This window comes from Macaca mulatta, chromosome 15 (assembly GCF_049350105.2).
Source record: "Macaca mulatta isolate MMU2019108-1 chromosome 15, T2T-MMU8v2.0, whole genome shotgun sequence".
Classification (NCBI taxonomy): Eukaryota; Metazoa; Chordata; class Mammalia; order Primates; family Cercopithecidae; genus Macaca; species Macaca mulatta.
The window spans coordinates 63,223,095-63,248,938 of NC_133420.1; the positions used below are offsets into that span (position 1 = coordinate 63,223,095).

At 40.9% G+C, this 25,844-nt stretch overlaps 1 protein-coding gene and 1 long non-coding RNA gene across 26 annotated transcripts in view; both read left to right on the plus strand.

Annotated features, from left to right (window-relative positions):
* RNF38 (ring finger protein 38) overlaps positions 1-25,844 on the plus strand; it is a 147,187-nt gene that overhangs the window by 68,524 nt on the left and 52,819 nt on the right. For 4 of the 25 annotated variants that reach the window (XM_028835055.2, XM_028835056.2, XM_077965722.1 and 1 more), the window contains exon 3: positions 24,685-24,834. The exons of 4 other annotated variants lie outside the window; for them this stretch is intronic. In XM_028835055.2, coding sequence (XP_028690888.1) covers positions 24,685-24,834 — 150 coding nt within the window. Of the gene's footprint in view, positions 1-14,041; positions 15,202-24,684; positions 24,835-25,844 lie in introns of those variants that run through there. 17 more of the 25 variants (XM_001082059.5, XM_077965728.1, XM_015117440.3 and 14 more) reach the window with 17 other exon arrangements.
* Positions 659-11,294, plus strand: LOC144334629 (uncharacterized). Its single transcript, XR_013404695.1, has 2 exons — positions 659-863; positions 10,286-11,294. It is a non-coding gene; the product is annotated as an uncharacterized LOC144334629 (long non-coding RNA).

Consider the following 25,844-nt stretch of genomic DNA (forward strand, 5'->3'; position numbering starts at 1 on the left):
GACACACTTAGAGAAATGCAAAATACACTGGAAAATTTCAATAGAATTGAACAAGTAGAAGAAAGAACTTGAGGGGTCAAAGATAGGCCTTTTTAATTAACCCAGTGTGACAAAAATGAATAAACTGAATAAAGCCTCCAAGAAGTCTGAGGTTATGTTAAACGATGAAGCCTAAGAATAATTGGTGTTGCTGAGGAAGAAGGGAAATCTAAAAGTTTGGAAAACTTATTTGAGGGAACGATTGAGGAAAACTTCCCTGGCCTTGCTAGAGATCTATACATCCAAATACGAGAAGTTCAAATAACTCCTGAGAAATTCATTGCAAAAAGATTATCACCTAGGCACACAGTCATCAGGCTAACTAAAATGAAGATGAAGAAAAGAACCTTAAGAACTATTAGGGAAAAGCATCAGATAACCTATAAAGGAAAATCTGTCAGATTAACAGCACATTTTTCAGCAGAAACCCTGCAAGATAGAAGGGATTGGGGTCCTATGTTTAGCCTCCTTAAACAAAACAATTATCAGCCACGAATTTTGTATCCAGTGAAACTAAGCTTCATAAATGAAGGAAAGGTAAAGTCTTATTCAGACAAACAAATGCTGAGAGAATTTGACACCACCAAGCCAGCACTACAAGAACTGCTAAAAGGAGTTCTAAATCTTTTTTTTTTTTTTTTTTTTTTTGAGACAGAGTTTCACTCTTGTTGCCCAGGCTGGAGTGCAATGGTGCAATCCTGGCTCACCACAACCTCCACCTACTAGGTTCTAGTGATTCTCCTGCCTCAGCCTCCCAAGTATCTGGGATTACAGGCATGCGCCACCACGCCCAGCAAATTTTTTGTATTTTTAGTAGAGACAGGGTTTCTCCATGTTGGTCAGGCTGGTCTTGAACTCCCAATCCCAGGTGATCCACCCACCTCGGCCTCCCAAAGTGCTGGGATTACAGGGGCGAGCCACCATGCCCGGCAGGAGTTCTAAATCTTGAAACAAAACTTCAAAGTACACCAAAATAGAACCTCCTTAAAGCATAAATCTCACGGGGCCTATAAAACAATAACACAAGGAAAAAAAAATAACAAGATATTCAGGCAACAGCGAAAATGATGAATAGATTAGTAGCTCACATCTCAATACTAACATTGAACGTAAATGGCCTAAATGCTCTGCAAAGAATACAGAGTGGCAGAATGGGTAAGAATTCACCAAGTGGCCGGGCACGGTGGCTCAAGCCTGTAATCCCAGCACTTTGGGAGGCCGAGATGGGCGGATCACGAGGTCAGGAGATCAAGACCATCCTGGCTAACATGGTGAAACCCCATCTCTACTAAAAAATATACAAAAACTAGCCGGGCGAGGTGGCGGGAGCCTGTAGTCCCAGCTACTCGGGAGGCTGAGGCAAGAGAATGGCATGAACCCGGGAGGCAGAGCTTGCAGTGAGCTGAGATCTGGCCACTGCACTCCAGCCTGGGCGACAGAGCAAGACTCCATCTCAAAAAAAAAAAAAAAAAAAAAAGAATTCACCAAGTGTCTGCTGTCTTCAAGAGACTCACCTAACACATAAGGACTCATATAAACTTAAGGTAAAAGAGTGAAAAAAGATATTCCATGCAAATGGACATGAAAACTGAACAGGAGTAGCTATCCTTATATCAGACAAAATAGACTTTAAAGCAACAACAGTTAACAAAGACAAGGAGGGACATTATATAATGATAAAAGGATTAGTCCAACAGGAAAATATCATAATCCTAAATATATTTGCATTTAACACTGGAGCTCCCAAATTTACAAAACAATTGCTACTAGACCTGTGAAATGAGATAAAGAGCAGCACAATAATAGTGGGGGACTTTAGTACTCCACTGATAGCACTAGACAGGTCATCAAGACAGAAAGTCAACAAAGAAACAAGGAACCTGAACTATACACCAACAGTGACCAAGTGAGAATCAAATCAAGAACTCAACTGCTTTTACAATAGCTGCAAAAAAAAAAAAAAAAAAAAATTAGGAATAGACCTAAGAGCTGAAAGACCTCTACAAGGAAAACTAGAAAACACTGCTGAAAGAAATCATAGGTGACACAAACAAACAGAAACATATCCCATGCTTCACATTTCTTGCCTCCTGCTCCCAGCAACCACTGATATTTCTGTATGTGAATTTGCCTATTCTGTACATTTCATAAAATAGGATCTCAAAATGTAGCCTTTTGTGTCTGGCTTCTCTCACTGAGCATGATTATGTTAGTCTGTTCTTGTGTTGCTATAAAGAAATACCTGAGGTGGGGAAATTTATAAAGAAAAGTTTAATTGGCTTGCAGTTCTGCAGACTTTACACAAAGCATGGTGCTGCATCGGTTTCTGGTGAGGCCTCAGGAAGAGGGAAAGAGAGAGTTGTGGGAAGATGCCATGCTTTTTTTTTTTTTTTAAATTGAGATGGAGCCTTGCTCTGTTGCCCAGGCTGGAGTGCAATGGCGCGTTCTCGGCTCACTGCAACCTTCGTACCCCAGGTTCAAGTGAGTCCCCTGCCTCAGCCTGCCTAATAGCTGGGATTACAGGCACCTGCCACAATGCCCAGGTTTTTGGTTTTTTTTTTTTTTTGCGATGGACTTTCGCTCTTGTTGTCCAGGCTGGAGTGCAATGGCTTGATCTCGGCTCACTGCAACCTCTGCCTCCTGGGTTCAAGCGATTCTCCTGCCTCAGCCTCCCTAATAGCTGGGACTATAGGCATGTGCCACCACACCCGGCTAATTTGGTATTTTTAGTAGAGATGGCGTTTCACCATGTTGGTCAGGCTGGTCTCAAACTCCTTACCTCAGGTGATTCACCCACTTTGGCCTCCCAAAGTGCTGGGATTACAGGCATGAGCCACTGAACCCAGCCAGTGCCATGCTCTTCTAAACAACCAGGTCTTTCATGGAGTACCAAAGCGAGAACTTGCTCTTCACCAAGCGGATGGTGCTAAGCCATTCATTAGGGATCCACCCGCAAGATTCAGATACCTCCCACGAAGTCCCATCTCCAACATTGGGGATTACAATACAACATGAGATTTGTAGGGGACAAATATCCAAACCATATCACATGATCATTTCAAGATTTATGTTGTGCAAGTAATTGGGTAGTTAGCTGCTCTCTATTAGGTGCTGAAGATGACCTTCAACTAACAATTCAGGTGAAAATCAGGGTCATGGAAAGAACGTTTCAGGGAAATAATACAGCTAGTGCAAAATCCCTAAAGCCGGAAAGATGAGGGAAACAAAAGGCTGATATTTGCAAGCCCGGTGGATGCGGAGTGGGAATGATATGAGATGAGGTTGGGGAGGTGAGCATGGGCCAGCCCATGTAGTTCTTTGTAAGCCAGGGAAAGTGGTCTAGATTTTATTCTGCTTTTTCGAGAAGCCACTGGAGGGTTTTATGCAAAGGAGTGGCATAATATGTTTTTAAAAGACCACCTTTCTACTTTCTGTGTCTCTGAATTTGGCTGCTGTATGTACCTCATACAAGTAGAATCATACATTATTTGTCTTTTTGTAACTGGCTTATTTCAGTTAGCAGGTCCTCAAGGTTTATCCATGTTGTAGCATATGCCACAATTTCCTTTCTTTATAAGGCTGAATAATACTCTTTTGTAAGGCTGAACGTGGTGGTTCATGCCTATAATCCCAGCACTTTGGGAGGCCGAGGTAGTTCACTTGAAGTCAGGAGTTTGAGACCGGCCTGGCCAACATGGTGAAACCCTGTCTCTACTAAAAAAAAAATAGAAAAGTTAGTCTGGTGTGGTGGCAGGTGCCTGTAGTCCCAGCTACTTAAGAGGCTGAGGCAGGAGGATCACTTGAACCTGGGAGGCAGAGGTTGTAGTGATCCAAGATCGCGCCACTGCACTCCAGCCTGGGTGATAGTGCAAGATACCGTCTCAAGAAAAAAAAATTTCATTGTAATATACATCACCTTTTGTTTATTCATCCATTGATAAATACTTGGAGTTGCTTCCACCTTTTGGCTATTGTGAATAATGTTGCTATGAACATGGGCGGACAAGTATCTCTTCAAAGACCCTGCTTTCAGTTCTTTTTGGTATATACCCAGAAGTGGAATTGCTAGATCATATGGTAATTCAGTTTTTTATTTTGTAAGGAACTGCCATACTGTTTTTCATAGCAGCTGTACCATTTTATATTCCCAGCAACAGTGCAGAGAGATTCCAGTTTCTCCAAATCCTCGTCAACACTTGTTATTTTCTGGTTTTTATTTATTTTTTATTTTATAGTAACTATTCTAGTGAGTGTGAGATGGTGATATTGATTTATACTTCCCTTTGCCATTTTTTAATCAGGTTTTTTTTTTTTTGCTCTTCAGTTCTGGGAGTTATAGATTCTGGATATTAACCCCTTATTAGACATGATTTTACATGTATTTTTACCTATTACATAAGTTACTTTTTTTTTTACTGTAATAAAGTACACATAACATAAAATGTACCATCTTAACCATTTAAGTGTACAGTGCAGTAGCATTAAGTACATACAGTACATTTACCTTTTGGGCAGCCACCACCACTCTCCATCTCCAGAACTTTTTCATCTTCCTAAACTGAAACTCTACCCATTAAACAGTAACTCCTCATTGCCGCCTCCTCCATCCCCTGGGAAACACCATTCTACTCCTAGACTAATTTCAGACTCCGTTTCTTCCTTCACTTAATAAAAGAGAGGGTCCACTGCCAACTAATAGGATTGTTTCTATATGTGGAGGCCTTCTTGGTAACGTGATTGATTTATTGTAGAGAATAGTAATAGAAAATAGGGTTGTTGAAAGAAAAGAGATAGAGACAAAAACTGGTTGGGTATTTTCATACTGGATGTCTTATCCACAGGCCTCAGCATTCTTGCCTCAGTTCTGCCTTATTCTTTTGCATCAAGAAGTTGATCTTGCCAGCCATTTCCATGTTGTAGATCTGCCAGCAGGTTTCATAGCTTTCCCTTTGTTCCTAGTGGCATGGCTTCTCATAGTACATAGCCAGGTGTGGTGGTGGGCACCTGTAATCCCAGCTGCACAGGAGGCTGAGGCAGGAGAATTGCTTGAACCCAGGAGGCAGAGGTTGCAGTGAACCGAGATCATGCCATTGCACTCCAGCCTGGGCAACAGAGCGAGACTCCGTCTCAAAAAAAGTAAATAAATAAAATAATTTGAGGAACAAATCTATTGGTATGTTCTTTTGTAGGGTTTCATTGCCTTTAGGTTTAGGAAATCTGTCTCCATTCAGATACTTACCCGTATTTTCTAAAAGTTTTATTAATTTTACATTATCCTTTCTTATCTACCTGGAATTTATTTAGTATATGATTATGTGGCCCACTGTGTTTTCAGTAGATTCTCACTTTGCGTTGTTGTGAAATATCTGATTAGAGATACCATGTAATGATAGGTATTTTGAGGTTGTTGTTATTGGAGATTATTTTGTTGGTCTTTAAAATGTCATCATCTCTTAAGTCTATTTTGTTTTATTTACAAGACACTATTGCAACCAGGAACAAGCAAGCCAGGGGAAGAAATAAGCTTCCTATGGAAGCTTAAATTTTATATTTACTCTACAAAGAGTTGTACTGCCTTAAGGGATTTATTTAATGTTATGATTTGTTTTGTAGTACAAATTAGAAATCTGCCCATATATTTCCTTCTTTTCCTTAAAGTCTGGAAGGCCTACAGAATGTGGCATGGGCAGGAGGATACAGGGTTTGTGGAGATGTGCCGTGTATCACATACGTCTGTGCAAAACCAGTCGTGTTAGGCAGGATCCTAAAACTATCATCAGTGGAAACACTGGCAGTTTTAGTGAGCTGGTCACATTTCATGAATGCAAAATGTTAGATGTCTATAGCAGGGTGTGTGTCATCTAGAGCAAGTTATTGACTGTACAGGTAATTGAGCTCCACCAGAATTCCCTGGAGGAAAGTGTTCCTCATTGAACATAATGGAAATAGTAAGACGTTCAGGCAGTCTGGTCTGCCACGTTCTATTGTTTCTTGCATCTCAGACTTCTTAAGACTCTGATTCCTATTTTTCAGTGATTTCTCCTCATTGTCCTTCCCAAAAGTAAAGTAGCTAGTTGTCTGTGCTTCTGTTGCCTGCCGGCCGGCCTTCCTTCCTTCCTTCCTTCCTTCCTTCTCTCTCTTCTCTCTCTTCTCTCTCTCTCTCTCTCTCTCTCTCTCTCTCTTTCTTTCTCAACAGCCTCCGAAGCAGCTGGGATTACCAGCATTCACCACCATACCCGGCTACTTTTTGTATTTTCACTAGAGACAAGGTTTTGCCATGCTGGCTAGCTGGCCTCGAACTACCGACCTCAAGTGATCCGCTCCCCTCCGCTACCCAAAGTGCTGGGATTACAGGGGTGAACCACACCACACCCAGCCATGTGCATAACATCATTAATTTTCTTGAAGCACTTTTGTAAGTATAACCCATTTAAGTCCTCATTTCACTGACTTTTGGGATCACATTTTCCATTAATGCCCAATTCTTAATGATTTGAGCCCTTGCTCTTCTTAACTTCAGTTGAACAGTTTGTCTGGCTTTCCTCTCCAGGTATTTCTGGGACTTCCTAGGTAAGCTACTTGTCCTTCCAGCCAGTCCTTTGACCCATGGCCCATTGGTCACCGGCTTCCCTAAGGTGTTCTCACTGGTGTCACTTTGGCTTAAGATTAGGCCCAGCTCCTAGGCTATAGTATTTAATAAGACTATAGTTTGGGCCTGGTTCCTAGGCTATTAATATTTAATAAAGGATTTAACAGAAGGGCATTAGAACAAAGAGAACTTAAAACTGCATATGAAATATGGCTTCACTCAAAGTATACTGGTCCAAGTTCTGCCTCAGGGCTTCTCTATTCTCTGAGGCTTGGCTTACTGCTGTCCATAGGACCAGCCTATCTTTCCTCAGGAAGTACCCTGAAAACTACTGATTCCCCTCCAGGGTCAACTCCAAACTGTGATCAGTTAGCTTTGCTTTGAATAAAAATTGCCAGCCTTAGCAATGTGGCAAAACCCTGTCTCTACAAAAAAAAAAAAAAAAAAAAAAGTATTAGTCTGTTGTGGTGGCGTATGCCTGTAGTCCCAGCTACTCAGCACTGAGGCGGGAGGATCACTTGAGCCCTAGGAGTTCAAAGCTGCAGTGAGCTGTGATCATGATACTGCACCCCAACCTGGGTGACAGGTTTCAAAAAATTGATGCTGCTTTTTAGGAGGCAGTGTAGCAATATATCTTGAAATTTTAAGAAAAATCACATACTGTTTGAACCAGCAATTTTACTTCTAGAAATGTACTTTTATGGATATATTTTCAAATGCATGCCAAACTATATGTATGAATATTAATAATACCTTTGTAATAGCGAAACACTGAGAACAACCTAAATGTAATACAGGATTAAAAAAAATACAGAGATGGTTCCTCCCTTACAAAGAAAGAATTGGTTTTGTTGAAAAGAATAACCTAGATCTGTACATGGCTAACTTTTTTTTGTGCTCTGGGTCTCCATTGGATTTGGTAAAAACTGTAGTACCAGAATATGATTTCCCTGAGATGAAGCTGCTGGAGCAACTACAGTCGAACCCAAGGTGCTGTCTTCTCCGGAACGGAATGAGCAAGAACATGGCTTCAAAGACTCTAGGTTACAGCAGGCAATATAATAGAGGCCTCTTGCCTCAGGGTCAGCTCCTGCCTGTTTCCCCTGTTCTAGAGGTTGAATGTGCAGTGCATGCTTTATTTGTGCCCTTGGCTCTCTGCTTCTGATTGGTATGGGTCTCTTTTTCTGTTTCTGACTTGGCTGTCCTAGGCACTTAGGTTTCTTCATTTGAACTCCTTCTTGGCTGATGCCTTTTCACTGTCCACCTGCTTTAGCCCCTTCACACCTTCACTACCATGAGCTTTCCCTCTGTCATCCCAGCTACCATGGCTCATTCCAGGTCATCTCTCACCTGCACTGTGGGAACAGCCATCTGACTAACTCTTCACCCCAAAGCTGGGTAAGTGGCTATATAATATGGGAGGCTTTCAGTGGACTTGGATTTGGGTGAGCCTTTGCTGCCCTCTTCTGGTCTCTAGCTGCTATAGCTGGCAGCTGCTGATAATTAACTTTTTCTGCTTTGATAGGCGTTAACATTTCTGGGTGAAACTGCTTATGCTGATTGTTTTGCAGTAGTAGATCAAGTTGTAGCATGCGTGTAGATACTGCGTAGCCTAAATGCTGTTCAGCCAATATGCCTTTTCCCTCAGTTTATCTTTATCTTTTTTTTTTTTTTTTTTTTGGTATTTTTGGTAGAGACGGGGTTTCATCATGTTGCCCAGGCTAATCTCAAACTCCTGAGCTCAAGTGATCTGCCCACCTCAGCCTCCCAAAGTGCTGGGATTACAGGCGTGAGCCACCACGCCTGGCCCAGTGCAGCTTTATGTTATTCAGTCCTTTTAGCTGGTTTTGGAGGAAGAAAGGAAACTTAGGGATGACAGCAAAGCTAGTTTCAGGGAAAATTTTGAAATTTATTTTTTTTGCATCCCTTTTCCTCTCTTTTCACTGCCCACTTTCTGTTGTTCCTGTGCTTCATTTCTTCTTGGGAATTTACCTAGCGAGAAACGTAGAATCAACCACTGCTGTGAAGTATTTACATATCATTAATTGAACTATTTATTAAGCACTTGGCATGTGCTAACCCCTTGCCAGATTTAGTGAGACTTAGTCCTTGGCTTCAAGAAGTTTACTATTTATTGGGCAGAAGTGTCAAGTAAATACAAAGTTGGAAGGCAGAATAGTTAATGCTATTTTAGAACACACAGGAGAGGCCACTAACTCGGCAATAGAGATTGAGGTTGGAGTGAGATTATAGTCGGAATACTTGGATGTGGATGTGATGGCAGAACGGTACTGACGGTGTTAACCAATGGGAAACTGCCTTCTCATTAGCAGAGGTCCAGAACTTCCAGCAGGTAAGCCATTCTTTACCCAGCACCTCCTTTGACATTTCCTTCCGTGTGAATGGTTCTTCAGCATTTGGACAAGTGGTTCTTTATCTGTAGCTGTTGAATCATCCCTTTCATAGGAGATGGTCCTCTTTCCATTTTTGTGCATTTTCCGTCATCCATTCTGCCCCCCAACATTGGTGTCAGGGATATACAAACAAAGCAGAACTGAGACTTGAGGAGCTTACAGTTTAATAGGAGGAAACGGATATTTGATAAATGCTATAAGGTGTTACGATACAAGTATGTAGAGGGATAAGGAGGATAGCCTGTAACCCACAGTCACCTTTTTTGTAAAAAGATCCTTCAGATAACCATTATTTAGATATTCCTTAATGTCTAGAAATGCAAAACTGGTCACAAAAATGAACTGTATATTTACCATTTGACAGACTATTAACTAGCACGTATTTAAATTCGTTTATGATTATTGTTTATGTAATGTGTTTTAAAATGTATTTGTAGCAGCAGTACCCTTCAAATTCACAAGATTGGGAAATGGTTTTCTAGAAGCAGATAGTGAATTTCAGAATGAGATCTTTCATTCGTATAGATATATATATATATGTGTGTGTGTGTGTGTGTGTATATATATATATATATATATATGTATCTCCTAAGATTACAGTTGTTTTGCCTTAGTTAGAAACAAAGAAAAAACAGGATATCTAAGGAAATTTAACTCCAAGTCCAGTTAGCCAACCAGCAAATTTTCCTAAACATTTAAAGGCATAACACCAGTCTTAAAGAAACACTTCTAGAGAATAGAAAGCAAGCCAGTACTCCCTGATTCATTTTCTGAAGCTAGCATAAGTCTTTGTAACAAAACTTAACAGGGACATTACAAAAATGGAAAATTACAGGTAATGTCACTCAAAACACAGAAGCAAAAATTCTAAACAAACCAAATCAACCATTTAGAGCAATACAGTAAGCCTAAAATGGGCTGATTAGGAATGTGAATTTGGTTGAACACCCCCAAGCCAATCAAATTCACATATTAACAGAAAAATCACATGATTAACTTGTAGATACAGAAGTTTTTCCAAAAATCAAACATCCATTGATGAATTTTTTTTTCTTTTATTTTTTTTGAAGAGACAGTGTCTCTCTCTGTTGCTTAGGCTGGAGTGCAAAGGCACGATTTCAGCTCACTGCAACCTCTGCCTCCTGGGTTCAAGCAATTCTCCTGCCTCAGCCTTCTGAGTAGCTAGGAGTACAGGCACGTGCCACCATGCCTGGCTAATTTTTTGTAGTTTTAGTAGAGATAGGGCTTCACCATGTTGGCCAGGCTGGCCTCCTGACATCAGGCGATCTGCCTACCTCGACCTCCTAGAGTGCTGGGATTGCACATGTGAGCCACTGCACCCGGCCCATGTATAAATTTTTAACAAATTAGAAATAGAGAATTCCTTTAATTTTCTAAAGGGGTCTTTAAAAAAAAAATACAAACACCATACTTAAGTATTAAATATCAACAGTTTTTCATTTGAGATTTGGGATAAACTAAAGCTGTCTGGTTAGCACTGTACTAGAGGTCCTTGCCAGTGCACTAAGACAAGAAAATGAGTATATGTTGGAAAGAAAGAAATACAACAGCCAGGATTTTCTGCTAAGTAGACAAGGATGTAAACAGAATTGTGCGTATAGAAAACTCAAAAGAACTGAGATAAACTATTAGAATTAATAATTGAACTATATTAAAAACCTAGAATAAACCTAAGAACTAAAATGTGCAAGACCTTGACAGAAAACTATGAAGCATTATTGAAAGAATTAAAGACTCAAGTAAATAGCTTATAGATTGCTATCTTTACAATATTGAATCTTCCAGTATTCCTTAACTCATTTCTAGATCTAATGCAGCCCCAAGAAAATCCCAGCAATTTCATCTTTTTCCTTGTCTTTTTTTCTTTCCTTCTTTTGAAATAATTTGATTCTAAATTCCTATGGAAATTCAAAAGGCGAGAGATAACGTAGACACTCTGAAGGACAACCTGCTGTAACAGATGAAAGGAAGTCTTATAGAGCTGCAGTAATGACGATGGTGTGGATCAGCACAGGGATAAAGAGAACAGTGCAACAGACTACTGAACCCAGAAACAAACTCATGCATATGTGGCCAGTTTTTTAAACAAAGGAGCAGTTAGCAAGTCTTTTTCAGTATATGATGCTGTGTCAAGTAGATGTCCGTATGGGGAAGGGAGCACTTGATTCCCACCTCACCAACACCAAAAATCAATTCCAGGTGATGTGTAGATCTAAGTGGAAAAGAGAAAATAATAAAAATTCTAAGGAAATAATATAGGCAAATGTCTTTATGACCCAAGTGTAGGGAAATATTTCTTAAACCGGATAATAGCAGCAACTAGAAGCACAAACCTGAAACCATTAACTATAAAGATTTAAAGATGGGAAAAATTAATGGTGTGTTTGTGTGTTCTGTTAGAAATAATCCAACAAAGAGAGAAACATGATGGTATAAAAGAGAATTTGCAGAGTCACATTCTTTACAAGGTGAAAAGTGGGTGAGATTTGGCATTGAAGAATAGGCTGAATTTGTTCACTGGTGATCGGTTCTAAAATTCTATGCAGTTTTTGAATAGTGGCTGCTGTTATTCCCATGTATTAGAATGGGAGAACACCAGAGTAAACGATCTCATTGAATAGCTACCAGAACCATCTGAAGGAACTTCAGCATTTTCCTGTTCAGTAAGCAGTGTGTTGGTATATTTTTATTTTAAAATTGAAGGGACTCAAATGACTTGGGTACCTCTGGAATAACAGTGGTCATTCACAATTTTCACTTTTGTCAAGAAAACCAGTTTTTTAAAGGGCAGCCTCAGAGTCAGAATTCTCAAAAAGCTCTTGCCAAAAGCACCTTTTCTTACAAATGCTGTACTGTCCCTTACCCCTGTGTGGCTTTTAAAACTGATCCTGGACAATTCATTAATTGGACTAGCCACATTTCAAGTGCCCAGTAGCCACATGTCACTAGTTAGTGGCAGCCTTTTCAATGGGGCAGATGTAGAATATTTTTGTCATTGCAGAAAGTTTTCTTAGTTCTACAATGGGACTTTCCACCTTTGCGGACAGACACCAAATAAAATTTTAGCTGGCCTGTAGTTAAGTGACTGCTCTGGTATAACTTTAACCCCTGCCACATTAGGCTGTCAAAGGTGGCCCACCACCTTAAAAGCCTGCCTACTCTTTGGGTGTTTACTTGCATGGCTTATGATTTTCTGGTTAATAAATAAATTAGAGGCTGTGCATCGTAGTTCACACCTATAATCCCAGCATTTTGGGAGGCCAATATGGGAGGATTGCTTGAACTCAGGAGTTAAGAGACCAGCCTGGGCAACACAGTGAGACCTGTCTCTACCAAAAATCAAAAATTTAGCCTGGATTGCCTGAGCCCAGGAGTTTGAGACCACAGTGAGATGTACTCCAGCCTGGTCGACAGAGCACCCTGTCTCAAAAAAAAAAAAAAAAGAACAAACTGTGGTACACATTTAAAACTATCCAATCTAGGGTTGTGACAGCATTGTTGAAGATGGTAATCATTTGAGAGGTTTCAGAAAGCTTGATTTGCTGAAGCTTATAGGTGAGGAATGTTGGAGGACTGTAATAGATTTTTGCTGCTGAGTTCAGCACTTGAGGAATCTGCCTCTTATAATTAGATAGCTCCCGAATGTAATTTCCCTTTCCTTTCCTGATGTTCTTCTCCCCTTTCCCCTCTCTTCACATAGCCCTATCCAAGCTTGGAGGAAGCTACTTCAGGGTGGTCTGCGTTATGTAGGGAATTTTTTTTTTCTTTTTTCTTTTTTTTAAGCTTAGATTCTGGTGGAAGATCTGTAATGCAAGGCGAATTCACAGTAGATTGCAATTTGTGAGGGATACAGAGGATAGAAATAGGATAAATTGGATATACTTAAAGATATGGTTGGCACTTTACCTTGAAATGAAAAAAAAGAAAAAAAGAAAAAAAAAAGTTTAGATGTGATCATCTCCAAACTGGCTGCTTCGGGAGAGAGCCAGCTGGTTAACTGGGTTACATAATTCGAGTATGGGTTTGGGGTGGATATGTTCATAGGGGCTTAATACCTCTTTCCAGCTTCTCTTTGTCCTGGAATTCCAAAACCTGTGATGTTATTGCTGGAACTTTGATTCAGCAGTTGCTAAACACCTACTCTTGTGTTTCTGGCACTAGGATTGGGCCTTGGGTTTACACAGTTCCAAGAGTCTGGGTGCTCAGTCTGATAATAGGAGACAAGTGTACACAAATAATTATCATATAGTGTTGTTCATAAACAGAATGTCCAAGGTTCAGAAGGTCCTGAAACAACATTTAGTCTGATTTCCCCCATTTTCTACTGGATGCAGCTGAGGCCCAGAGAGGGAAAGAGACTGGTTTAAATAATGCCAAAAGAACTAGAACCTCAGAACCCGAGTTTTCTGTTGACTGGTCCTTAATAATTTTACTCTACCACCCTAAAATATGATCACCATCCTTGTGGAAAACATCTAATTTGTATCTGCTTTAAAAAGCCCACCCCTTCCATGTTGTTCTGTTGACTGCCCTCTCTCCTTAACTCTGATACCACTTTACTATTTTTTCCTGGTATGGATTGTGCTTTTGTGGAAATTTTTATTTCCTCTCTTGTATCGTGATTATCAGGACAGGAGCCAAGCCGGCTTCAATCTTTGTCCTTATTTCCCCTCCCCAAGCGACGTCTGAACAACTGTCAGTCACACTTGAAGCCTCAGACAAGTTCGGTTCGAACCTGTTTGCTTGCTCCACTGAGAGACACCTTTGTGTACTGCAATAAAAATTCCTACTTTTTGGGCCACGTGAATGCATTTATGCTGTAAGAACTACGTGAGGTTAGTTACTGTTTGATTGCGGAGTTTTGTAGGTAGGAGGCACGGAACAGTAGCAACAATTTACGAAGAGAAGATTTATACGAATTGGAACAGGGCCCTGCCGTCCGCAAGGCGGCGGGGGGCGGGCTGGGGCGGGGCTGCGCAGTGGTGCTGCGCGCCCAGCTCTGTTGCCGGAACTACTCCGAGTCGTGCGCCGGGCCGCGCGCAGCCCCGCCCCGCCCCGCCCCGCCCCTTTCCCCCGTGGGGTGGAAACAAAGGGGGCTCGGCGCGCGGTGCGGAGCCTAGGGGAAAGGGGAGGAGAGTTCCGGCGGTCCGGCGCGCTGGGCTCGCTAGGTTTGTGCTGGCGAGGGGACGGGGTGGGACTGGCGACCCGTACCCAAGAAGTGGGAGGGCCGCGCATCTCGCGGCCTAGCGGCGAGGGGCGTCGCCTGCGCGCGCAGCGGAGGCCAGTGCGCCGGCGCGGAGCGAGCCCGGGTCTGTGATCGCCGAAGCGGGGTGCGGCGGGGCGGGGCCGGGCCCCTAGTGCGGTGTTGCGGGACGGGGCCGAGGTTGGGGCGCGGGGGCGGAGAGAATGGAGCCTCCGAGGCGTTAGGCGACTCTGTCATCTCTGGGCGTGCAGCCGTCGTTTCTTGGCGCGGCCCGTGTGATGGTGCCGGGAAGAAGGAAGCGCAGTGACAGCGCCTCAGTTGGAGCCGGGGTTCCGGGGGTGAGGAGGCCCGCGGACGGCGGATCTGGCGAGCTGGCCGCGGGCTGGGCGAGCAGTCACAATAGGAGGCGGCGGCCCAGCGAGGAGCCGCGGGAGCTGCCCTGCAGGGCGGAGCCTCCCCTCGCAGGTATTGGCCGCCGCGGCCGTTGGCTGCAGCGCGAGGGCGGGACGGGCCGCGGGCCGTTGGGAGCCTGAGGGGCCGCACCCGAGTCTTGGGCTAAGGTTTGGCCCGGCCGCCCGGCGCTCTTTGTTCCCGCGGCGGCGAGGAGGCGCGGTCTCAGCTCGGGGAGCCGCCGGCCCGCTGCCCGGCAGATGGTCTCGCTGTCTCGCTTCCTCGCTCCCTCGCTCCCTCCCATTTTGTCGAGACGCAGGTGAAATGATGTCACCCAGGAGAACGCGGAACCCGGTCGAAAGGGTCGTCTCTGGCGTCCATCTACTTCCGTGGGTTTCTGGACAGGCTGCGTTTTGTTCTCAGGGGATGAAAGTTCTTTCAGGGCTGAAGCGTGAGAGAGGTTGGTTTTTGAAACGGGAGTATTTCAGGTTATTGAGGTCCAAAAAAAAAATAAAGTTTTCGTTTACGTTTGTATGGCTTGTAAGGTACAGTATTTTTCTTTGTGTTGCAAAAATGATGTATGCTATTATTCAGTAAAAGTTGAGTATGCTAATTTTTCTACCGAAAGTAGAAACACACACATGTAATTATCGCCACCATCGTATGACTTGCCATTTCTTTTTTCTTAAGAGGTGGACTTAATATATGAAAACTCAAATATATTCAAAGCTCATAATACAGTTGTTACCTTAGAGTTGCAAATCTGTTGTATCCTATTTAGCCTTGATTGCGAGTGCTGTTATACTTGAACATTTACCATAAATTTCTTTCAATAGCAAGCAACCCTTGTATGTAGGCTTTCAAAAAAATTCCCTTTTATAGGGACAGTTGGAATAAAAGTAAAATTGTTCCTATCTTCAGGGAACACCGTGTAATGGAAGAAATAGAACTTTTGTAGAGGTGACAATACGAAACCAAATGCCTATAGATGTCATCAGGTGTGGGAAGCTGGGACACACTTGGAATAAAAAAAAGAAATTTCTGACTGGAAGTTTACCTGGGAATTGTGTCCCCTTTCTCTGGAGTTTAGACATGTACTGGTATATTTCACCTTTTGCAAACGTACTAATCATACATTGTTCGTTCAATTTTAAGTTGGTTTTTATAATGTATCTGTGAGACTTATTTCTAAGAGATTTGAAGGCCTTAGATCCTATAGGAATAAGTTCTGCGACAGACTGGTCATGTGCACCTCAGGCTCTCATCTGTAAAATATAAAAAAAGTTGGACATATATAATCGGTGGGTTTTCCACCTCTGACTTCGTCTGTGATTTTAGAAGGTAGTTCGTATTTCCATACTTGTTGGGCTTTATATGCCCATCCTGTTTTTATAGTTAAATTGTCAGGTATTACCCTGGGTCAGTATTGAGAATTTTCTTTACTAAAATAACCTAATTTTTGATAAAGAGTAAACAAGATGGCATAGTCAGACATAACTGAATCTGTTAGCTCATAATGTAGAGTGTAGATATGTTGTCTGCCAACAGCATTGGATGAGGCTTTTAGTTAATTCATGTTACATTCCTAGGCTCTTTCTGTTTGTGCTCACTTTCTTTTTTTGAGGCTGTGAGTGGAAAGTATGGGTGAGAAGTTCTTATAAAAGTTTCTGAAGTGATTAGGTACTTGATCAATATGGAAAGATTATTGGTCAAGATTATGTCGTCTAGTTTATTCCACCTATTTCTCTGTACCACCTCTAGTTTGGTTTAGGCCACCACCATTTTGTAATTCATCTTGCTGGAAAGGTAGTTGTTAATTAGTCTTGATTGTTGCATTGCGTCGGGGTCTACTTATTTGTTTCGTGTTTGTTTTCCTGCTAAGAAAACATGTCAGACAGTTTTCACTTCCATTTTGCTCTATTTAACTCACAGCCTTTTCTCTATAAAGAGCGAACAGATTGTAAACATGGATTTGAACAGTATAGTTCTTGTCTAGTTCATCAGCAAACGTTATCTAATACGACGTTATCTACAGGAGATAAAGCATTAATACTTGAACTCTATATAGTAAATTAATGAGACAAATTTAGAATATACAGATGAAGAAGAGGGGTCATGTACACAGTCTCTTTTCCCAATTCTAACATCTTTTTATTTATTTATTTATTTTTTAATTTTAGTTTTTCCAGAAACAGGTTTTGCTGTGTTGTCCATTGTGGACGCGCACTTCTGGGCCCAGGTGATCCTCCTTTCTTGGCCTCCTGAGTAACTAGGACTACAGGTGTTTGCCATGGAGCCTGCCTGCCTTAGATCTTTCCCTTTTTTAAGGATCTGAACTTTTTACCTCTTACCTATTATCCTCTTGGAGTTCTGTTATTAATTGTCCCTCACTAGACTGAGTGGCTTTAAGGGTAAGGATTGTTTCATTTTCCCATTTTGTAGTCACAGCATCCAGCATATGGCAGGCAAGCAATAAACATTTGAATTATGATTGTTATTTAATAAAATAATAACTCAGTCATACCTCTTTTTTCCAACTGTTGTAAAACCCACAGTTATTATGTAAGTAATTATATGTGTGTGCGTGTGTTTGGAGAGAGGGAGAGGGGAGAGTGTGTGTATAAAATTTTTCATTGGTTTGGACTTTTGTGGTGTAGATATTTTTCACTGCTGTGTAATTCTTTGTGATAACCAACCTAAGTAAAACAATTTGAGACTTTTTTGAGGGGAGAAAAATCTTTGTGTAGGCAAATCTAGATTTTGGAAGGGAAGGAAATAAAAGTTTATTTAAAATATCTCTTATTTTTCCTACCCTTTATTTCTGCATTGTGTGTGTAATGGGAAGAGGATTTCTTTAGTTGTATCTGTTTTCTTTTCCCTTTTCCTTCTTTTTTATCACCTTATGGGATTCTGGACTGGGGAAAGGAAGTAGGGGAGCCTTAGGCTGTTTTCACAGACCCTATTTTTGCTGTGCTCTCAGAAAAAGATGGGTCCAGTTTGTTTGCCTAAACTCAAGAATGGGAACAATAATTTCTTTTTAGAAATGATTATCGCAGTGCTGGGCAGTAATGAACATCCTCACCCACATAGTACCAGTCCTTGGTTTTCTCCTAATACTGCCTATTAGCTTTTGAAAATTATTTTTTAGGTCAGGCATGGTGGCTCACGGCTGTAATCCCAGCACTTTGGGAGGCTGAAGTTAGTGGATCACCTGAGGTCAGGAGTTCGAAACCAGCCTGGATAACATGATGAAATCCTGTCTTTACTAAAAATACAAAAAATTAGTTGGGTGTGGTGGCCAGCACCTGTAATCCACTACTCTGGAGGCCGAAGCAGGAGAATTGATTGAACCTGGGAGGCAGAGGTTGCAGTGAGTCAGGATTATACGAGTCAGGATTGCGCCATTTCACTCCACCCTGGGCAACAAGAGCGAAGCTCCGTCTCCCGAAAAAAAAAATATATATATATATATTTTTTTCTTTTTCATAAGTGTGTCTATATATATACACACACACATATATAGACACATATGAAAAACAAATTGTGACTTGCGTGGTGATAGAATGATTTTTTTTTCCTTTCATTCTTTTTCATATGTCATTTGTGTATGAGAATTGTTGAAGCTTAGAGATGAATGACTTAGAAATTTTGTCTTGGATCTCAAAGAGTAATAACGTCTCAGAGGGTCAGTTTCTATCCAGTGTTTGGACCTCAGTTTTCCAGAGCCAGGCCCTTGATTTTTTTTTTTAAGGAGCTTTATTGAGTTATGTTTTACATACCATAAAATTCACTCAATTCAATTAGATTATTTTTGTTACATTTTGAACATTTCTGTCATCCCCCAAAGATCCCTGTGACCATCCAGGCCTGCCTTTTGCATAACTCCAAGGGTGCACAGCCCCATTCCTGCTTCCAGTGTCCTCTCCTGGACCAGCTTTGAAGAATGCCACCCAGGCCTTTGAGTACCTCTGCTCCACACTGTCAGAATCCTTTCAGAGAACTCTGCTCCCAGAAAACAAAAGCCAAGGAAATAGTTTTGTTTTAGGCCCAGTGATAGAACTCTTCTCAAAGGAGAGGTGACATTTCGGTCTAGTTTATTCTCAGAACAGGGAAACAGAAAATCCCAGCAAGGAGCACAGCATACATCAGTAGCTCAATGATTTATTCTGCCTCAGCAGGATGGGGTGGACTTACTGGGCAACCACTGTCTTCATTTAATGGTGATCTGCAGGTGAGTGCATCACATCTCTTCCTTGATCAAAGCTTTTAGCTTGTCTCATTGCCAACCAGATTTCTTTTTTTTTTTTTTTTTTTTTTGAGATGGAGTCTTGCTCTGTCGCCCAGGCTGGAGTGCAGTGGCCGGATCTCAGCTCACTGCAAGCTCCGCCTCCCGGGTTCACGCCATTCTCCTGCCTCAGCCTCCCGAGTAGCTGGGACTACAGGCGTCCGCCACATCTCCCGGCTAGTTTTTTGTTATTTTTTAGTAGAGACAGGGTTTCACCATGTTAGCCAGGATGGTCTCGATCTCCTGACCTCGTGATCCACCCGTCTCGGCCTCCCAAAGTGCTGGGATTACAGGCTTGAGCCACCGCGCCCGGCCACCAACCAGATTTCTAAGAAACTTGTTACACAAATGAGAAAGGCAGGCTGTATATCATTTGCTTACAGTTTGAAAGATTATTCTTTTAATAAATAGTTGAATGCCTGCTATGTGCCATGTACTCTTCTAGGTGTTAGTGACATTGTGCTGAACAGGACATGGAGCTTATACATGTTCTCCTGAGGGTATGCTCAAGTCACCTCATTGATTTGGCTACTCTTTAATCTTTATAGGGAGTTCTCTGTTTCCCTTCCTAATATTCCAAGATAATTTTTTCCTTGAATTTATGAAGTCCTGTTTATATTTAACCCTCCTTACAATCATAGCATTTAAATAATTTTCCCCTCCCCCAAGTAGTAGTGTTTCTGGTTGCTACTTTTTAATGGCTGCATAGATGAAGCAAGTGTACTGTAATTTTACTTAGCAAATATTTGTTAAACATTTAGGTTGCTTCTAGTTACCTTTTAAATTGTCGCCACTATTGTGGTGTGGTGACCATACCATATTGATGCATGTGGCTTTTCTCATATTTTGGAATATAACCTGATAATTTATCAGTTTAAATATTAGAGATTCAAACATGTTTTTTTAAACTATTAATCTACCTAATTACTTCCAAGAGATTAACAGTTGCCATCATGGAAGTGGTGAGAATATTTGGAGTTCTGGATTTGACTTCATTTTACAGATACCCAGACTTGTAGCTAGAGATGACACTAAGCACCTGACTCCTCATCTAATGTTTTGTTTTCATCTTTTATATTAGACCGTGATTTTAGTGCTTTTGACCGACCAGTTGGTATGCTGAAGAATGCTGTGTGGGCCTTTGTGAACACCTTATTTTGTAGAAGTACATTATGTCACACTGGCTTAGAAGTCATGTATCTGTATCCTCTCTCTCACTTTTATTGGAGGAAAAAAAAAGGAACGAAGAAGGATGCTGTTGTCAGAAGCAATTTTAAATGTTTTGGGACAGTGTCTTGTCCTAAGTGCTAATGTTAGTGTGATAATTACTAATAATTCTTACAGTCTCCAAGAAAAGTTAAATTGTTGGTTATGTTACGAAAACACAGAATGGCCAGATTAAACAAAGGATGTCCTAAAATAGTAGTATTGATGCTTAAAAGGTTAAACTATTTTCTGTAAACTTTAGTCTTGTGAAATAGGGTTTTCTCAGTTATGCTTAATGAATTAGTCATATGATTATATGGAAATAGACATTAAACATGATGAGTTTTGGGAGTTGCAGACTTAATCTGGTCTCAGGATGTTTCCTTGGCAGGACTTTTTAAATACAGGTTGCAATCTGAGAGAAAGCCAAAGTTAACAAATGTGTAATGCCAGCCTAAGGAAAAATAAAATTATATCAGTTTTCAGGAAACAAGTTTATTTTTAAGTACTAAAAATGGTTTTAAATAGGCCTGGTGGAATAGTTGATATTTACTAATCAAACTAGATTATAAAGAATGTTACTTTAAAGTAGAAGGTGATTTAGTGGGTTGAGTATGAACCTTAGAATTTGATACACTTGAGTTCAGATTATGGTTTTGATATTTCTGAGGTGTGTGACTTTAAGCAAGTCTGTTAAACCTAATGTTCAGTGTATAAAGATGGAAGAGCCTAGTTCAGTTTCTGTCATGAAGCCAGCTGTTACCAGATTGAGGGTTTAAAACCTGTTATACTGCTTAAATAAAAATGTGTTAATTTTTATATCCTTTGTAATCAAATCAGTGTAGCCAAAATTCTGGAGAACAACTTTTTTTCACTGTGGTACAATAATTTTTATTCGAGTTATATACATATACATTTTGTTTTCTGTTTTGTGTAACAAATTACCACACATTTATTTGTTTAAAACGCAGATATTTCCTCACAATTTCCATGAATCAGGAGTCCTGGTATGGATTAGCTGCTGGGCTCCCTGTCCAGGGCCTTACCTTGCAGGAGCTGTGATTCCTTCCTTCCTTCCTTCCTTCCTTCCTTCCTTCCTTCCTTCCGTCCGTCCGTCCGTCCGTCCGTCCGTCCTGTCTTGCTCTGTCACCAGGCTGGAGTGCAGTGGCGCGATCTCGGCTCACTGCAACCTCCACCTCCTGGATTCAAGCAGTTCTTCTGCCTCAGTCTCCCAGGTAGCTGGGACTACAGGTGTGCGCGACCACGCCCAGCTAATTTTTGTATTTTTAGTAGAGACGGGGTTTCATCATGCTGGCCAGGATGGTCTCTATCTCTTGACCTCATGATCTGCCTGCCTCGGCCTCCCAAAGTGCTGGGATTACAGGCGTGAGCCACTGTACCCGGCCCAGAGCTGTGATTTCATCCGTGTCTCCTTCCAAGTTCACTGGTAGAATGTGGTTCTTGTGATTATAGGACTGAGGTCCCCCATTTTCTTGCTGGCTGTCAACTGGTGACTGCTTTCAGCTCCTAGAAGCTGCCCTCCAGCGCCTGCCACGTGGTACCCTTTGCATGCCTTCTTACAGCAGCTTAGTCTAAAGAATTGACAAGAGAATCTCTTGGGAAGGACTCAGTTCTGCTTTCTCTGATTAAGTCAGGCCCAGGCTCACCCAGGATAATGTCTCTCTTTAACTTGAATTCACCCGACTTGGAATCTTCATTACATCTGAACACCTCTCCACCTTTGTCATATGATTTTACCTAATCATGGGAATGAAATACATCACATTCACAGCCCTGCCTGCGCACATGGGGAAGGGGGTTGTATAGATGTACACCAGAGGTAATCTTGGGCGGCCTATGTATGGGACTGCCTGTCCCATACATACACGCATACACGCACACACACACACACAAAATGTGTGTGTGTGATTTTATTTTACCTAGTAGTAAAATAAAATTGTACCTCGTTTTAATCAAGCCCATCTATGGTTTTGTCCCAGACTTATTTTGAATATAGCTTTTCTCCATTGTATTTGAATATAGTTTTTTCTCATTATATTTGAATATAGCTTTTCTCCATTATATTTGAATGTAGCTTTTCTCTGTTATATTGGTCCATCCTTTTTAAGACAAATGGAGCTTCTGATCAAAAGAAACTATTGTGAGTAGGAGGGGATGTGCTTGAAAATTATGGCCACAGGGACCAGATTGGCCAGTTTTTCCTTTGTCTCTGACCAAGATCTTAAGATTACAAAGGAACAAGGACTGAAGGAGAAGAAACATGACCTTAATTTGGCTTTTCCCAGCCAGCTACTTGTACTAGCAATTTTGTAAGACTGCTTTGGGCATGATAGTTGAAGGCAGGATGGCCTTAGGATAACATCCTACAAAGGATGCATAATGAGCAAATGAAAAGCTCAAGAGGATGCATAAAGAAACCAACCATTTTGAGAGAGTGGCAAAAGCCCTCCTTAGATTGAGTCAGGAATATGAAATAATTCCTTTTTCTATGAAATCTTAACTCTTACCTTCATATTAACTCAGAACTCTTACTCATAATTTTCCCCTATTTTATGGCTTTTAAATATATTATGGTTGGCTGCTTGCATCTGGGTTTCAAAAATTGTTAGAATAAGCTGCTTCAGGGTAGGGCCCATGTTTTATCTTTATATCTTATTAGATGAACAAATACTTATTTTTAGAAACTGTCTCACTGTGTTGACCAGGCTGGAGTATAGTATTGCAGTCATAGCTCACTGTAACCTCAAACTACTGGGCTCAAGTGAACCTCCTGCCTTAGCCTCCTGAGTAGCTAAGACTACAGGAGTGTGCCACCATGCCACGCTAACTTAACTTTTTAAAATTTTTATTTATTTATTTATTTTGGTAGAGATGAGATTCTCTCTACGTTGCCCAGGCTAGTTTTGAGCTCTTGTACTCGAGCGCTTCTCCCATTGGGGCCTCCCAAAGGGTTGAGATTACAAGTATGAGCCACTGCATTTGGCCTGTCTCTATATTCTTCCTAATGTAATTCTTGGCTTGTAGGAATCAATCAGTAAATACGCCTTGATTCAGCAATGCATGCTTCTGCATAATGGTAAAGGATAGCACATTCATGTTTGCAGTATAGAGATCAGAACATTCTATACAGAAAACTGATGAATTCTAAAGTTCCTGTTTTCAAGTGCTTTGTTTTTTACTTCTAGGTGAGTCTTTGGAAGTATTTTTACTCTTACCAGTGGGCACAGTTATCTGTTTACCAAGTCCATAGCAAACCAGAAACAAAATACTATAAAAAAGCTAAGGAAGGTAGGGATATTAATATATTAACAGCAGGGATATTAGTATAATTAGCATTTCATTTTATGATCAGTTTCTGGCTGCTGCTTTACTGTCTAGCCATGCTGAATGTTTTGCAGTTCCCTGGCTACACTGCTGTCTCTTGGCAGCTGCTATTTCATAGCACCTAGTGCCTACCGTTACCATAATACTTAAATCATGCAGTGATTTACTTCTGTTTCTTTTTTATAGCATATACTTTTTGAAAGTAGGAAACGATGCCATTGTTTTTGGTTTAGTGCCTGTCACCAAATAGACGCTTAAATGTAGGGTTGAGTGAACGAATGAGGCAACGAAACACTAAAAAGAAGACTATGTTAAAGTATATAACTTTTAGTGTAGGGACAAGAGGGACCACTAGCCTTAACCCCCCAAGAAGAATTCACTGTTACAGCACAGTGAAACACATTATGTTCATGATTTTTTTAATGTTACAGAGTAAGTATATTTACATATGAATTTAAGGGGATTTACCCATGATCAAGTCAAACATTTATTTTTGTTTTTTAATTTTTGTAGACACGGGCGATCCTCCCACCTTGGCATACCAAAGTGCTGGGATTACAGGTGTGACCACCACATTGGCCAAATCAAGCATTTGAAACGTGGCAGTCATTTACTTTTGTGCTTATGATTGTGTCCTTTATTCCTTAGGAAGGTCATTAGGTTTGTGTTAAATAGAGCTGAGATTTCCGCGGTCAAACATATGATTGCTATAGAAAATTTGCCACAAATACTGTTAAATCTGTCATCTTCCTTTACATGATTATTTTGGAAGGTTAACTAAAGAACAGAATGAGAAAAAGTATTAATCTTGGTCCAGGCAAACACTTAACCTTTCTGTACTTAAGATATGTGATTTTACCTTGGGTTTTCTTAGCATGAAGTCTGTCCTTTAGGATTTCAGAATTAACACCAACAGAAAAAGTTACCAATAGGTATTTGGGAAACAGGAAGGATGTGGTGTTCTTGGGCTGTGCTGTTTTGCCTCCAATAGTTTTCGCAAGAGAGATCCATTGCCAGAGGCAACCTTTGCCATCTTTGTGTTTTGATGTTTAAAATTAATTTTTAATTTCTTTCCTGTCTTTGCTAGCAGAATCATCAAATACCTAGAAAATCCAGACTATCCTTCATAGGCATGATTCTCCACATTGGTGCAGCTAGCCATGAACTATCCTTTTCTTCCTCTTTTTCCCAGATATCTCCCGGGGCCAATTCAGCATCTCTACCTGGCCATCCTAACAAGGTGATTTGTGAAAGGGTGAGACTTCAGAGCCTGTTCCCTCTCCTCCCAAGTGATCAGAACACTACCGTTCAAGAGGATGCTCACTTCAAAGCTTTCTTCCAGGTTCTTATATATTTACCCTTTCCCTAAATAGGGCTGAAAGTCACATTCTACGTACGGTGTTTCTAGGAAGGCTTGAAACAAAATGCGCAATATCGTCTCCTTGTTTTCTGTTGTATGTGGAAATAAGTATTCTTCTTAGAGGACTTTAATGTTTTTTCAGCCAGCCTTTCTGATGAATGTTTGTCGTCTTGAGCTACTCAGCTACTGTTAATTATTTGACTACTTAATATTCTTATGTTTTGATCTTTTGGTCTTAAATCACTTGTCCTAATAGGTCAAGTTCTGTAGGAAAGTAGAAGATAGTATAAAATATATGAAGTTGTGTATGAAAGGAAAAATGAAAGCATGTAAGATGTTCACTAGTTACTTGCTTGGCACCCAGAGTTTGATAGTAACATATATTTCTGAGAGAAAACATGGTTATTTGTCTTCTTTTACCTGTGGGTAAACTTGTGAGTTAAAAAAATTAAAAAAAAAATTTTTTTTAATATAAAATGAAAACTCGAAAGTAAGGTGTGTAAATGGATTGAAACTCATTAGGTTATTAACAAGGTTACTGGAATCTGCCCATAGAAATCATTGGCTACCAAACTTTCAATCCATATTCCTAGAGAAGCATGTTCTAGTAATGGAAGTCAGTATCGCTATTACCACAAAAGTCAGGTTACACAATTGCCTCTGAGTGGTAGCATTGCGGGCCAGTGTGTATAAACCTGAGGTAGCGAAATAATTGATCATCAAGGCTGGGACTTTTGGATAAGAGCCAGCTCGTTTTCTGTTGGTGTGAAAGTGAAATGCTTGTGACATATAAAGCTGGAGATATAAAATTTGGAGGGATAGGTGATCTAGGGCTCTTCAGTCTGGTATTGCTTCTTGGAATTTGTTCCAGGTTCTCTGCTTTGCGTGTATTAACTCTTTTTGTTTTTAGCCCTCAGAATAAACTAGTCATTGATGGTTTTTAAGATGTGGAAACAGGATAAGAAAAGCTCAGTGAGGTGCCTAATCACATA